The 15,825-nt window shown below is 40.4% G+C and overlaps 2 protein-coding genes and 3 non-coding genes across 5 annotated transcripts; 3 read left to right on the forward strand and 2 right to left on the reverse strand.

The window, feature by feature from the left end:
• Positions 1-474: 474 nt before the first annotated feature.
• Positions 475-4,924, reverse strand: LOC113145752 (neurexophilin-2-like). The gene is made up of 2 exons (XM_026332811.1): positions 4,753-4,924; positions 475-1,718 (listed from the first exon to the last, which is right to left on the reverse strand). The coding sequence occupies exons 1-2, from the start codon at positions 4,837-4,839 to the stop codon at positions 873-875; spliced, it is 933 nt and encodes a 310-aa protein (XP_026188596.1). The 5' UTR covers positions 4,840-4,924; the 3' UTR covers positions 475-872.
• Positions 4,925-7,014: 2,090 nt separating this feature from the next.
• Positions 7,015-7,130, forward strand: LOC113146331 (U5 spliceosomal RNA). Its single transcript, XR_003297337.1, has one exon. It is a non-coding gene; the product is annotated as a U5 spliceosomal RNA (small nuclear RNA).
• A 560-nt stretch (positions 7,131-7,690) lies between these two features.
• On the forward strand, positions 7,691-7,806 carry LOC113146329 (U5 spliceosomal RNA). Its single transcript, XR_003297335.1, has one exon. It is a non-coding gene; the product is annotated as a U5 spliceosomal RNA (small nuclear RNA).
• A 557-nt stretch (positions 7,807-8,363) lies between these two features.
• On the forward strand, positions 8,364-8,479 carry LOC113146330 (U5 spliceosomal RNA). Its single transcript, XR_003297336.1, has one exon. It is a non-coding gene; the product is annotated as a U5 spliceosomal RNA (small nuclear RNA).
• Positions 8,480-9,432: 953 nt separating this feature from the next.
• On the reverse strand, positions 9,433-15,280 carry stac3 (SH3 and cysteine rich domain 3). The gene is made up of 13 exons (XM_026333734.2): positions 14,894-15,280; positions 14,106-14,146; positions 13,621-13,699; positions 12,827-12,983; positions 12,578-12,675; positions 12,354-12,414; positions 11,600-11,697; positions 11,322-11,391; positions 10,999-11,048; positions 10,757-10,839; positions 10,523-10,574; positions 10,272-10,409; positions 9,433-10,014 (listed from the first exon to the last, which is right to left on the reverse strand). Exons 2-13 carry the CDS (start codon positions 14,111-14,113, stop codon positions 9,907-9,909), a joined length of 1,002 nt encoding a protein of 333 aa, XP_026189519.1. The 5' UTR covers positions 14,114-14,146; positions 14,894-15,280; the 3' UTR covers positions 9,433-9,906.
• Between the last annotated feature and the right edge of the window lie 545 nt (positions 15,281-15,825).

Genomic DNA, 15,825 nt, shown 5'->3' on the forward strand with positions numbered 1-15,825 from the left:
AAACTTAGATAACAAGCAACTTCACATCAGACATTTCTGTCAAGGTGGAGATGACCTGAGGTGACAAGCTGACCTAGTTTGCAGTAATTAGTCATTTATTTACATCTGCTCTTAGGAGAAGAACTTGTAATGCAGAAACAAGGGGATCTGTGTACAGAACTTTAAAAAAAAGCCCAATATGAAATACGTTATTAAGCATACGTACTCACCTGTAATGGATGTCGTAAGCATATCTGTGACAGCAGAGGGCTGGGAAAACAGACGACTTTCAAGTTGCAGGGGGTGAAAGTGAAATTACAACCAAGAACATGTAAGTTTTGTTACTGGTAAAAATGTCTACATCTGTAAATCTTCTTATTCATGTCTTTAAAGATGAGATATCTAATCAATCAGAGCTACAGTACAGTAATTCAGATTCAAGTCAGATCATGTTTCCAAAACTTCAGATGATTTTATCCCCAGAGAAGCATCTATTTAGTTTTATTATTAGGACAACAAATCACATTTTCAAACTGCGAAAGGCTAATTTTGGAATAGTGTAACTTCCATTAATGCATATTTAGAAAACAAAAGTCATTAAACACTACACACAAAGTGGCATCAGGGAACAAGTCACTTCTTTTTTTCAAGACAACATGGAGCTTGCAGTGGATGAGTGTAGTTTCAGACAACACAAAGTTTACACTTCAAAACTTACGAACACGTTCTGTTCTTGAGACATTACAGAGTTTTGGCTCAAACTGAACTCGCTGACATTGAAAACGTGCTTTGGACTGTGTTTTGAAACAGTCCATCTCAAACCTATTTTAAAAACTGAACACAGGATTTTGAAGAATGTGTGAAAAGTCTCAGTTTCAGTGTCCAAGAATCTGTTATCCAAAGTGCTGCTGGTTCTGCTCTGTCTGAAAGTTGTGGTCCGGACAAACCTTCTGCACCAGTCTGTAATCGGTGCCGGTGAAGGCGATGAAAATGCATATAACCTTAAAGGGCTTGGCACAGATCCAGGCTGCCTGGGACTGGGTGTTTTCTGAGTAGCAGGTCTGGCCCGGGTCATACATGCAGGGCTTGGTCTTCTTGGACCGGTTGGTTCTCTGGTACTCAATACGGCAGTTGAGCTCGGTCATCATCATCATGTCCTGGTGCTGCTTCTGCTGATCGGGAAAGGTGGAGCTGGTGGACTGAGGAGGACTCTGGAACTGGGACATCACATCTGGAGCCAGGACTGAGTTTTTAGTGTAAACACTCTGGGTTGCAGGGTCCTGAACCTCCCATCTGACAGTTTTGGAGGGCGGAACGATGCTGACGGATATGTTCCCCAGACGGGATGAGTTGTGGCGGAAATAGACGCTGAATGTGCCGTTGATGTGGTCCACGATTTTTCCCGTCACCAGGAGGCTGAACTTCACTGTTTTCACGTTAAAGTAAAAATCACCCCAGCCCAGGATCTTCTTGGCCTTTGGAGAGGTCTTAGCAGGAGGTTTGGGAATTTGGGGAGGAGGCCGGTACAGATACTGGTCCAGGGCTTGGGAAAAGTTCTGTGGCCACCCGTACGGACCGAGAGAGCCATAAGCAGGGGTTTTGTGTTTGGTGGAGATGATCTGTAAATCTTTGGAGACACGTTTAACCTTCAGTGCAGCTCCCACCCCATCCTGTCTTCCTCCCTCCTCCTCCCTCCACTGTTGGCTCTGAAAGTCCAAAACCTTGGCTGTTTCTTGGACCTGAAGGGAGCAAAACACAAATAAGGCTCTAACATTTTCTTACTATTTAAATGGTCAGTTCAAGCAAGTCACATCCAAAAATAAGCAGAACCTCCACATCTTCTCCTGCTTTTTAAATTCCCCCTGGTGGTAAATCAGTAATTATACTAAACAGACCAACAACAAAATGGATCTGTGATAGCAAGTCGACCTAAAGCGGCCGAATGGTCCAACCTCAACAATAATAACAAACTGTTGTCAATGTCCCTAATGGCTACAGGAAACCCTGTTGTTTCTCTAACATGATTCTTATCATTCATTTTAAAGAACATATGAAGTTTGTGTTAGTTTGACACTGTACATCAATGTGTCTCAGAGAGGGCTGAGGCTTTACAGTTTACTTCTGTGTCACGTTTCTCCAGTAAAACATCAACTCTAACATTAACAGAACTATACCTTTGTTTAATTTATTCCATATTTGTCATACTTGGACACTTTATCATATCAATATTAGCTCTGCACTGTAGAAAATAAGAAAAAGGATTAGAGAGAAAAGGAGCTTGGACCAACAGGACGACCGCGATTGAAGGACAGTTTCACAGTCTATGTTAGAAGGCAGCAGATAATCGATTAAAATAATAACGCTCTGATATGTTGGGTCCTCCAAATGAGAACGAGTTGAAATTGACTATGATCAATACTGTAGGTCAGCTCCTTCAGGCAAGGACTGCAGAAAGGAACCTGCACACACCAACACACACACCAACACACACACACACATTCATTTTGCCATTAACACATTTTAATTTAGCCACCCCCCCTTATTCTCACTCCCTTGTTAAAACTCTCCATCCTCTTTTCAATGCGACCTTGATAATGGACTGAATCTATGGCATTATCAATCAATATGCTTGGAAGACAGAGGGGCATGGTCAACACACTGGTTACTGCTAAAAATACTTCAGTCAATCCATGAAATGATGTACATTTACTGCACAATGTGTATGGAAGAGGTAATAAAGGAAAACTGTAAGCTACGTCTTTGTCATACTGAGCTCCTTCTGTGCGAACATGTCTCAGCTGTCTCAGAAAGATTAAAAAATCCCTCTTTAACCTTTCTCCTCTCTGTCATCTCCTTAAATATCCCTGTTTCCATTCTTAAAGTGATCTGGATTACATAGCTGAAATTAATAAGGGATTAAGCTTTCACCTGGCTTCACTCTGTCAGGTTATTATCTCATAGGAAACGCAGTTCATGTTTTATTTGCAACTGTATCATCATTGCTTTCTGCTCCTTCCTCCTTACTGTCCCTCACATTTTATATTTTTCTACTGTATAAAAATATGACCAATAAATATGCAGGCTGACTCACTCTTTTCCTGACATGATACAAGAAAGTGAAATCTTTAAAAAAAATCACTGGGATGTGGGTAAAAAACGGATCTGAATAATCAGGTGAATCCAGGTTTCGGACATTAATGTCATGATTCATGTCATTAAAATGCTTCTGTTGTTAAATGAATGTGTGGGAGACAGGTCAAAGTTTTTACTGCTCTGGAGAATTGAGACCTGAGTTGGTGCAAAAGTTCAACGCACTCTTTGTTTTGGGACTGGATTTCTATTTTCATCATAATGTGTCAAATGCAGCTGGAGGTTTAGGGTTTTTCTCCCTCAAGATTTCTGGGTAAACAGCTCCCAGGATGTCATTATTTCTCACAACAAGTGGGATTCACATCACCCTTAACCACCTCCTCCCTGTGTGCCAATCTCTGCCTTTTCCTGTAACCAAGTGAGCTCCAGCTGTGCCTATTGTTACAAGCCTAAATCTCCAACTATGAGCTATTCTCACCTACACTAATTGGAGCCCACTGTGTGACAGCCGTGTCATTGGCTCCGTGTCAAGATGCCAGCACAGTGACTGCAACTGAGCAACAGCAGTGGAGTAGATGCAAGCACAACACGTGTGCAAAAGCACCTGCAGAGGAAAAAAAAAAGTAGAAACCTGAGTGCAGTAATTGCATTTTTAAGGACAAAGAGAAGATTCTTGCCAATGGCTAAAAAGCCCTTAATGTGTCAGTTTTTTCACAGCTTAACAAAAAAAAAGTGACAAGGTTTTTAAGCCCAAGGGTGATAAAACTTTCAAACTGACAAAGAGTGTGCACTCATTTAGTTCAAGTAATAAAGCACAAAATGAGGCTCTTTGAGGTTTCACCTGACAGTTCCTGCGTTAAAGTTACAGGTGCGGCAGACGGCTGCTTGTGCGGCAAAGTTAGGAAAGTTAAATTACAGATCAGAGGGCAGATTAAATTACAAGCAGGTCTGAAAGAGAAACACAGACCACAAAATAACATTCATGACAATACTTCATATCCATTTTGGTGGAACTTGCACCAAACGAGAAAAGAGGAGAGAAAAGTGCCAGTGCTTCCTAAAATCACAAGATAGTCTTCACTTTTGAATCTGAACGTGAAAAACCAAATAATTTATTATAACATGCCTGAGGATTTTCTTTGAGTATTTTGAAGAAACAAAAATCTGATTTGAATTTCAAAGCTGCAGAACCAAGCCAAGTCTGAAGCACACGTCAATAAAACTCCTTCTGTAGTCAAACCTGAGCACAAATCGGCCGAGTCCTCGCCTTTGTCTACTTCTTCCAGGAATTTGGTGGATTTGCTCTGTGGCCAATATCACCCTGTCAGGTTTCCTGTTATCCTTTAAAATCTGTCAGAAAGTATTGATGTTGGTTGATTTTAATAAACAAAACCCCCTATAAAAAAAACACAACAACACAAACACCTAACAGTTCACATGAATAAATAAATAAATAAAACAAGGCCAATGCTTGATTGTGCAACAACACTGCAATATGATGATCAACGGGAACAGAACAGAATAGACTTTGAGATTTGAGTAAAAGCCACTTGTTTCGACAATTAGCAGCACGTCAGCACATCTGCATTAAGATACCCGATCACCGGTGCCACTACAACGCTCTATATTAATAATGAGCACACAATCCCAGACTCAGGTTGTTTTTTTACTGATCATACTCACCGCTGAGGGGAGAAGCCACAGACAGGTGATGGCAAAGTTCAAACACAGCGCCCTCATTTTGCAGCGACAGCAGCAACGTTTCTCCATCCAGAGAGTCGGGTTGTCTTGGAGGGAACGTGCCTGAGTGAATAAGTGGTGATTTACTGAGTTCTAATAAAGCCTGCACTCGTTTCAAAACTCGTACACACTCTGCAGCGAGAGACTCGATAAAAAAAAACCCAAGATCTGGAGTGAACGCTCTGCACAGTGATGCTGCTCCTCCCTCACACCACCTCTCTCTCTCTCTCTCTCTCTCTCTCTCTCCATCCTCCTCTCTCTGCCCCTCAGCACACACACACAAACTCATATTTCTAGCTTTGTCAGGACAGTCAAAAACATAATGCATTTCCAAGACCCTTAGCCTAACCCTAACATCACAACTAAATTCCTAACCCTAACCCTCAAACTGGGGTCTGAAAAAATAAGGACCAGCTAAATGTCCTAACTTTGCCTCATTTGGATGCAATTATCCTCAAAATGGTCCTATGAAAGGTAGAAATATAAGTACACACACACATTCACACTCACACACAATTACTAGTCCTAACATGACTAAAAATAAAAATTATTAATTAAACTGCATCACTGCCTTGGGAAAAGTGGTGCCCAGTAATAAGAATAATCCGGATGTCTTGTAAGCTAATTGGTAACACTTGGTGACACACACCCACCCACACACACACACACACACACACACACACACACACACACACACACACACACACACACACACACACACACACACACACACTCACACACACACTTTCTTCACTTGCCTGCCTGCTCATTTTCACCACCTGGCCGGCCCTTATTATGAGTCATCAACCCGGGGAAAGGCGCTCTCAGGCGGGCACAGTTTGACAGCCCTCCCCGCTGTCCCTGCATACTTTAGCCACAGGGAGGCTGACAACATGACAAGGGCGTTCTCTGGGAAATGTGAAAATCACTGACAGGTCTGGTGCGATTTTGCCACTGCCTCAGCCTGTAAGTGGGATTTCAAGCCAACAAATCACTGCAAGTACTACAAGTTGTTGTAAATAAAGAAGCATAATGAGCCCATGTCTAAAATGCAAAAACCATGAAGTTTCACTTCCCCATGTAACTAGGCTGCCTCAACATTTAAGAGAGCTGTTAGCTTATTAGCATTCTTCCTGCACAATTATGGATAATTAGGGGTTGAACTGACTTTAAAATATACTGTCAGTAACAAAAAATAAAAATAAAAAGCCTATAATTCAACTGATTTTAAAATCAAATACCCTAATTAGAAACAATGGGTGCAGCAGTTTTAACATCCATCCACCTTTATTGGGTGCTAGTGAAGGTCAACACAGGTTAAAAGGTTAAGGTTTGTTTACAATTAAGGGTGTATTTATGGTAACTACTGTCTTTGAGATCATGGAAATGTGGCAAGTGTTACAGCATTTTCCCGTAACACCATACTAATCTGTTTCCTGAAGTATCTTCAGCTCTGATTTTGTTTTCTATTAACAACAATCTAACTTTAAATCAATGTCCTTCATTTAAAATTAGTGATCTGCCCTACACAACATGTACCTGCTGGCAGCTTCCATCAAAGATAGTTATTTCAAGGTTTTCCTGTCGTCGTTTCCGCTGACTGTCACAGTTCAAGAAGGAATATAATTGAAGAGAAAATGCCTTTTGTCAACGCGGCTGGTTAGAAATGGGATACCGACAGTTCAACACGGGATATATCCGAACAATGTGGCTCAGAACGGCTCAGAATGGCTCCGGAAAGTGTTGAAACCGTCGGAAGCGCTTGAGGCGGTACTATCTTGACACAGTATTGGATCTCTGTTTTAATGCGCATGCGTACTAGGTAACCTGAAGCTACTAAAAAACAGTAATTTCTTTTCGGGAGAAAAGCGCTTAGTTTATCGAAGCTTCACAACAAACACATAATCTCGGGTTGAAGGGACGAAGAAATATTTTCTTGATTTTAGAAGCGACTTTTCAACAACCGGAGGCGTGGCCATATTCCCACAATGCATAGCGAACGCACGGTAATTTTATTTTTGTACTTTTCTCTATTAACCAAATCGTTTATTTGAGAGCTGCGACATCAGAGAGCTGAGGTTTTAAACGGTTTAGTTACATGTTTCTGTGGTTTGTAAATTATTTCTGGGTGGTGGTTTGTTGAAACGTGAGTGAGAGCGGTAAGACTGAGAGTGGGGTCCGGGACTCTGAGCCCTGTTCGGTAGTTCACTCTTGTTTCTCTTCAGATCGTATAAATCTTTCGCCTTTTACTAAAGATTTCCGTGGAGAGGAACAACAAGAGTTTTACCCAATTTTTTGTCGCCCTCCTTCAATGCGGGGCTTCCTGTTGGTGTGAAAAGAAAGTTACATTTAATTAATTTACTATTAAATTATTTCTAATGCAGACACGCTAGTACTTAAAAGCTAAGCAAAGCCAGATGTTTCAGATGGGAACTAGTGTTCTTAGGGCAACAGTTCCTATTTCTGTTATTCCATAGTTTCAGGTGAAACAATCCAAGCAGCAGAGAAAGAAGGATTTCTGAACGTGATGGTTCCTTATTCCAAAGTCCTTAAATTCAGGGAAAACTCCTAAAGGACTTTTGACTCTGTGACATCAACGTAGGAAAACACGCAGCTGTTCGTTTACATGGTCCGCCCATAAAATAAGTGACAGACAGTGATAATCAGGTTTAATCTGACCGTGGCTCTGTCAACCTAAATCTAGACTGTCATGAAGAGTTAGGCTGCCGTTCATACTGACGTATCTTCACTTAACGTATAAAGACGTTTCTAATCACTGATGTGGATCCAGCTGTGTGGTTGGAAGCTCTGGTCCATGCACCGGGACAGAGAGCGGTAAGACTGAGAGTGGGGTCCGGGACTCTGAGCCCTGTTCGGTAGTTCACTCTTGTTTCTCTTCAGATCGTATAAATCTTTCGCCTTTTACTAAAGATTTCCGTGGAGAGGAACAACAAGAGTTTTACCCAATTTTTTGTCGCCCTGCTTCATTGCGGGGCTTCCTGTTAGTGTGAAAAGAAAAGTTTCATTTAACCAAGTTAGTAGTTAACTCTAAGGTAGGAACGGTAGTACTTACGAGCTAAGCAAAGCCAGATGTTTCAGATGGGAACTAGTGTTCTTAGAGCAACCGCTCCTATTTCTATTATTCCATAATTACAGGTGAAATAATCCAAGCAGCAGAGAAAGAAGGATTTCTGAACGTGATGGTTCCTTATTCCAAAATCCTTAAGTTCAGGGAAAACTCCTAAAGGACTTTTGACTCTGTGACATCAACGTAGGAAAACACTCAGCTGTTCGTTTACATGGTCCGCCCATAAAATAAGTGACAGACAGTGATAATCAGGTTTAATCTGCCCGTGGCTCTGTCAACCTAAATCTAGACTGTCATGAAGAGTTAGGCTGCCGTTCATACTGACGTATCTTCACTTAACGTATAAAGACGTTTCTAATCACTGATGTGGATCCAGCTGTGTGGTTGGAAGCTCTGGTCCATGCACCGGGACAGAGAGCGGTAAGACTGAGAGTGGGGTCCGGGACTCTGAGCCCTGTTCGGTAGTTCACTCTTGTTTCTCTTCAGATCGTATAAATCTTTCGCCTTTTACTAAAGATTTCCGTGGAGAGGAACAACAAGAGTTTTACCCAATTTTTTGTCGCCCTCCTTCATTGCGGGGCTTCCTGTTGGTGTGAAAATAAACTAATAATACTTCATCACTGTTCCTTCATAGGAACGTTTTTACTTAATTTTACTTTGGGTATTTATTTTTTTACTTTTTTATTTAAGTACATTTCAGACCCTGTACTTTCTTGCTTTTACTTGAGTTGAGTCACTACTATTCTTCACACAAGTGTCTGTGTTTCTACTTACGTGTAGAATGTGAGTACTTTTTCCACCTGTGCCGATAATAAACAAATACACACTCACGTTTTCAAACATGGAAAAACTCGTTGCATACTGCAGTAGTTGTGATTTAAAAGTCTCTGCTGTGCGTAAATACATATATTCTTTTGGCTTAGAGCGAATAGTTGTATCGTCTGCCCATGGCCACAAGAGGGCGCACACTCCAACATAAACTCAAGCTACTAGAATGGATCATAAACCATCACAAGATATTTAACACTTCGCTTATTGGTTTTACACAGATTTGTGTTTAAGCTTAAAGCAGTGGCTTGAAGGATTCCCCCTCAGAATTTATGGTTTTCTGAGTTTTAATGTCTAAAATGCAAATTTATTGTTTTTTAAGTCAACTCAAAACAGACTAGTGATGGGAAATATTTACTCTCAGGTCATTATTCAAACATTGTCAAACAAATTTCATCTGCATGTCAGATTTTTGTTTTAGACACAGCATTGCCTTCTGGAAGCTCATTAAATAAAGTTTCACAGGCAGGTCTTAAGTGCACTTAAGGTTTAATATTAATATTTAAAACAGAAACAAGCATTCAGCTTTTTTATCAGCAGGAACTGGTGCAAACCTTCTCTACCATTCCGAGCAGTGTTACTGGTTTTATACAGAATCTTTCATTCAGCTATTCTTCCATACTGTGCATGAAATCATGCTCAGGCCCTGTCCAGGAAGCTGTCTGCCTATTGCACTCTCTTTGAAATGGAACTTCATGGGACACAGAAACAAGTCATTGGGTCTTTTATTGGACATGAAGCAAAATGCCAATTAAATGAAATAAAATTATGCAAGTATTTATTTAATACACTAGATCATCAGCTGTGTTAAATAGGAATAATTAGCTAAGTTTAAGTTTTTAACATTATTTTTGAAAAATGAAGTTAGTGGGTTGTTTTGTTTGCAAACTTCTAAATTCTACTTTCTATTGTAACTCTACCGAGTCACTGCCACGCTAATCACAGCAAAGCCAATGCAGCACCCAAAGGTGTCTTAGTAATGACGCCTCAGTTTCCCTTTTTTATGCTTCAGTTTGTGTTAAAAGCACAAATACATCACAGAAAACACGTTGCTCCTGTGACACACAGTGGAGCAAAGTCTGATACTTTTTAGGAAAGAAATAAAGAAAACTGCTGAAAGAACAGAAGGACCTCAGGAGACTGAGACTAAAGTGTGTCGCAGGCTCTGTGCATTGCATTTTCTATGTCACAGTGATCTCCTCCAGCAGATCAGCAGGGAAGTAGCCCAGCTTGCGTCCAGTGCTGACCTTTAAGTAGCCACCTTTCTCATCTCCTTTCTTCACCACGATCTGAAACACAGGGAGAACAACAGTGTAGTATTGTTACTACTACTAGCAGTACTATTAACTTTACACACTCACCAAAGCATCTGCAGATGGATTGATACAGCATTTACCATTTTTATGTGCTGATCCTCAAGAGAATAGAAAATATTTATACTCTTTCCCACCTAAACTTATGACGTTGCAGCAAGACACAGAGAAACTTACTGTTTGTGAAAAATCAGACAAGAGACTGTCGCATGTTGTCAAACGCCTCCAGTTACCTGATCTTTCTTCAGCGTGATTTGTCCCATCTCTCTGTTCCCTACAAAGGAGCGTGTCACCTTGTAAACTCTTTCCGATGCACGCACTTTTATGAGGTAGTTGGTGGGGAAGTATCCAGTCTTCTCCCCCATCTTTCCCTAAAAATAATGTGAGGAGACTTTAAGCCATCAGAAAACAAGAACATAGACGGAGAACTGAGACAGCACTTTTGAAGCTTCAGATAAGAGCTCAGGTCGTCAGCTGGACTCACCCTCCACCACTCTTCATTGGAGTCGTCCAGCACTATGATCCGATCACCAGGGCTAATTCACAGACGTACAGACAACAAATGCCTTTCACCACTTCCTCTTTGTTTACTAATTCAAGTTTCAACATTCAAACCAGTTTTACTTCATTTAAAACAAGGTGGGTTTCATTGAAACAAAAGAATAAATACTTCATGTTGTGTGTATTATTTGTCATAGTTTTAGCCTTTCAAACGTACTGGAAGTCGAGGTCGTCTTTCTCGATGGCCTTGAAGCGGTAGAGAGCCAGGTAATAGTGCGACTGGGAGAATGTGCCTTTACTCTGTCGACAGAACAGCACAGACACTGCTACATGTGACAACATGGCTTGATTTTAAACGAAGACATGCATGTGCAGAATTACTGCTGGTGAAACAGGGTATGATTTGCTCTTAGTAGCTGCTCGAGGGAATAACTGAACGTATTGTGAGTGGTTTCCCACCTTGTCGTCAGCTTTGTCTCCTCCTTTCTCTTTCTTATCATCGGGCTTCCCTGTGTGGACGTCACACATCAGAGTCACCAACACATTCCTTTCCTTCTAATGGAGGTTTTAAAGTCAGTAACATCCTTTCTTTTCAGGTACAGATACTTTTTTAGAATTTGTCTGCGTTGTCACATGACAGCACATCAAACATCTTATACATTTTTAATAACTTCTATGGTGGATAAGGACCAAACGCACAAACTGTTGTTGTTACGACCACAGCTGCAGCAGGTCGTGCAACAAAGAACGTCAGATCATCTAACTGTTGAGTTTCTTTGTACCTTCTCCTCCCTCCTCATTCTCTTTGGGCTGTTGGTTTTCCTCTTCCTCTTCCTCCATCATCATCATCATCTAGAGGACAAAACACACACACATACATTTCACACACCTCCACTTCAAAGCCTTTCAAAAGGTTGCATTTGCTTCAACACCTTACTCCTGAATGATCTCTTCTTCTGCTCTGCTGTCAGGGAGCACGTGAGTCAAAGGCACAAAAAGGTTCTGTCTGCAGGCAAAGTTGAGTTTTTGTGTTCTGGGTAAAAGTGTCTTGTACACTCACGTTTTTCTTGTCATTTTCATTCTTTTTGCGTTCCTTATTCGCCATGATGACACCAACCCGGAGGGTGTCAAAGACAGGGTCGTTCCTGTTTAGGTTGTCTGATTGAAAAGAGTATTAGTCAGGCAGTGCAGATAATTTAATTCTACACTGTCACAAATAACATTTACTTTTTCCAGAGAGAATAATTTCATAGAAAAATTCTAAGCCTCGACCTTAAAATGCCCATGAGACCAAATCTTCCCAAGTCACTCACACCCATCACTCAGAAATGTTTGCCCAGATATCAACATTTTAATTTTTATCATTGTCCAATAAAAAAAAACATTAGCTTTTCAGTAAAATCTGCCTTTTGAAAGTTTTCTGATGTTTTATTTTTTTATTTTAGTTTCATTTATAGCTGAAGATACATGAGGTTTCTCTGAGCCTCACTAAAGAGCTGGTCACCTTTAACCTGATAAACTGTAAGCAACAATATGGATATAACACTTATTTTTCACTTCACAGTGGTATTTATTTATTGCTTTACATATACAGTATTTTTCTATAACATTAATTTACCAACATGATGATGATGGCCAAAATACAGTTTCAAAGCTGCCCGTCTATTAAGACTTAAACTTTTTAGTCTATGAAATGTTGAAGTTTGTAATGGTACAATTAAAAAAAAACAGAAGTTGTGAAAATTCACAAATCCTTTGAAAAGAAAATCAGAGTTTCCTTAATATCGTCTACAGCCCGGACTCACTGGACTCACTTGGATCTGGTTGGTCACTGCTGTACAGGGGGGAGCTGTAGGCCCTTCTGAAGCCAGGCGGCTACAGGGAGCAAACAGAAAAGACGAGTGTCCATCTATTTTCAGTCATGAACATGTGTCTCACCGGGGGCAGAGTGATGGAAATCTGCTTGCTGTACTGCAGAGTGTTATGTCTTCATGCATGAAATCCATTCAGGCATGAAAGCAGAAAGAACAGGACTCACAATTTTGCCAAAGCATCTCTGGAACTCGACGTAGGACTGACATGAATGATGGATGTTGGTCTTGCAGTTTTTACATCTCAGAGCAAATTTGTTGTTCACTGAAATATAAGCAAAGAAATGTCAGTGTGGTCTGTCAGAATAACTGTCTGAAGACTGAAGCATGTGTTAGAAGACATAAAACAAACTTGTCCAGACCTTTGACCGTATGTTATATATACACATTTCTTTTACATGAGTTCCAGTACATACAGACTATCATGCGAGCGCAGACGTCGCAGAACTTGGGTTTCTTGCAGTAGTGGTCCTTGAACTTGTGGGGTTTGTCATTGATCCGAAGAACTGGCTCCGAAGGAGGTTCTGGTTCCTTCTCCTCCACCTCCACTTCCTCCTCATATATGAAATAGACCTGTAGACAAAGACCAAGTCGCAGACGGTCATTAAAAATAACACAAGGACAACACTTTGATGAAGCAGGTGTCCTATATGACAACAGTCACAGCTGTTAAGGTTCATTGTTGAAATACTGGCATAGATTACCTACTGTATGTTTATTGTATATGATAGCTACAGTGCAGATGATTTCAATTAAATGTCAAGTTTGTGTGAAATATTTTGACCCAGTTAAACACTCACATGTGGCCATATCCGTCACACACCTTTCCTTTAGCAGAAAGACTATCAAGCCACTGTCCTGAGAGAGGGCTGCCACTGAATTGTGCAACTTCTTAAAATACTGATTTTTTTTTAACCATAACTCAAATGTGCAATTCTAAGTTTGTGACTAAACAATCGTGCTCGACAAGAGCTTCATGAGTATGAAGTAACCCGCATGTCTAATGAAACGTAGAGCGACTGTTCCTCACAGATCAGCCAGCAGCATTAATTCATCTCACAGGGAATAAAAGACAGAAATGCTTAAGTCAGAGCTCATGTATTTCCATCCGACGCTGCTGACTGCGTTCCTGCCCCAGCTGGTGGCTATTTTAAACCAGCCAGGAATGACACCACTAACAGTGAGGGCTTGACATGGTCCCGTCACTCACAGTGTCTCCGTCCTCCTTCACTACGTTGTCAGGAACTGGAGGGTTGTCATGAATATCCAAAGAGTTTTTGTCATCCTCCCTGACACACACACACACACACACACACACACACACACACACACACACACACACACACACACACACACACACACACACACACACACACACACACACACACACACACACACACACACACACACACACACACACACACACACAAGAAAAAAAGCAAAAGTAGGATGAGTAGGATCAAATCCAGCACAGCTGCTTTGACACGAAATCTTAACTTCTATTTCTGACCTTGACCTGATATAACTGACGTCGTGACATTGTGTTGGTGTCAAATTGCCATTCCATTTTAAAATAGTTGATTATTTATTCAGGGAAAGTCCTATTATACATTCACATGGAGCAGCATTACTATTATTGTATTTGAAGAAAGTCATGGATAATTGGTGAGGGTGAATGCAGAGACATATACTCACTCGTCCATGGTATTTGGTGGATTATGTCAGTACTTATCCACCTACAAAGATGTATACATAAATATATATTATTACTATTTTTGTGCAAGTAATTGGGAAGAGTTTTGCAATAAGTAATGCAAATTCATGATGTCAAGAATACAGTGCAGTGATTTTACCTTATGTTTTTTTGACAGAATTTAAAAAGTAAACACTAAAATACTTCAACAGCAAATAACAAATACAATGCATGATAATAATAATAATAATGTTAATCATCTTTTTACTGCTGTGGTGAGTAAAATCACTAGGCTCCATAAGCCATATGTGCATATTTCTAATTAACCACAACTGAATGAAATATACTGCAAATTAGGTGATTTCTCGTTTATGTGTCATGTATGGGCTTCATGTCTTTAAGTCAAACTTTAATGCATGTATTTCATCATCCTTTATTTTTGATGAGAGGATAATGAAACCTTTTAATCGTTTACACAACACAGTGACAGAAAAATATGTTATTTGTGATGTTGAAACCAGTTTAGCACAAACTCTGTTGCGTGCACAGCAGTACAGACAACATATATACTGTATTCAGGAATACAAAGCAAAAGCAAAATTGTAGAAAGTATTACAACAATAAAAGTCTTGTATCAACTGGCAGATCATTCTCAATATGATGGTTATTCAACTAGTCTTTCAGAGCTTTATATATTTGCCCATGTGAACGTTATTGAATAAACTCACTTCTGTTGTGCAAACACTTTGTAATAAAAGATCCCAAATTTTAAATGAGTACTGGAACATACCTGCCAGGAAAATTCACACAGATCACACAGAAGAAATAAAAAAATCCAGTGTGTTGATGAATCTCTCTGTTTGAGTCCTTCACCTGCTGGTGATGACTGGAGAACTGTACGACCAGTGGAGCTGAGTCTAACAAACCACCACCCTGCCTTCTCATTACAGGCCCTCAGGATTGTCGTCAACGTTCGCACAGTTTGGCCCTTTTCTTTACTCGTCCTAATGTTTGGTAGCTCGTCTGTGATTTTCACAGTGATTTCAGGCCAAGGGTGTGAGCATATGTTTGTATTTGTGTATTTAATTATGATTTTGTGTCTGTGTATTTGTGCTATGTGTGTCTGTGTGTGTGCTAAGCTGAGCCCTCATGTGTCAAGCTGACTGTTTGTGACAGCTGGAGACCTTGGACTGAGCACCAGCGACGAGAGGAAATCAGACACTTTCTCTCCCTCGGCCTCCATTACACACCTCTTCACCCTTGTTTCTCAGAAACACACACCTATACACACTCATGCATTCATGCTGCTCAAAGTCCTCGTCCTTCTATTCTATGGAAACCAAGGACAATGCACAAACATGTCCTTAACATTTTTACCTGACAGTTCACATCAATACTTAAATATGTTTATAGAAATGTTGGGGTTGCAAAAAAAAAGTTAGAGAGTAAATAAAAATGTGTGTAAAATATGTTGTGGTGATATTTGGTTCCTGACTCTTTCTGTGGGTTTGTTTGATCTGATGTATTTCATGCAGGTCAGAGTTCATCTTGACCTCAATTAGTCTTGGCAGGTGGGTCATGGGGCTTGGTATAATTTTTATGTCAGGAGCTGACAGGGCATGTGCTGCAAATGTTGGGTATTTCCACTTCATGAAAATTGAAGGTTTGTCCTGGTGGTGGTGCTAGAGAGAACATCATCAGGTCACTAAAATCAGGAGCAAA

The sequence above is a fragment of the Mastacembelus armatus genome, chromosome 7 (genome assembly GCF_900324485.2).
Source record: "Mastacembelus armatus chromosome 7, fMasArm1.2, whole genome shotgun sequence".
Lineage (NCBI taxonomy): Eukaryota > Metazoa > Chordata > Actinopteri > Synbranchiformes > Mastacembelidae > Mastacembelus > Mastacembelus armatus.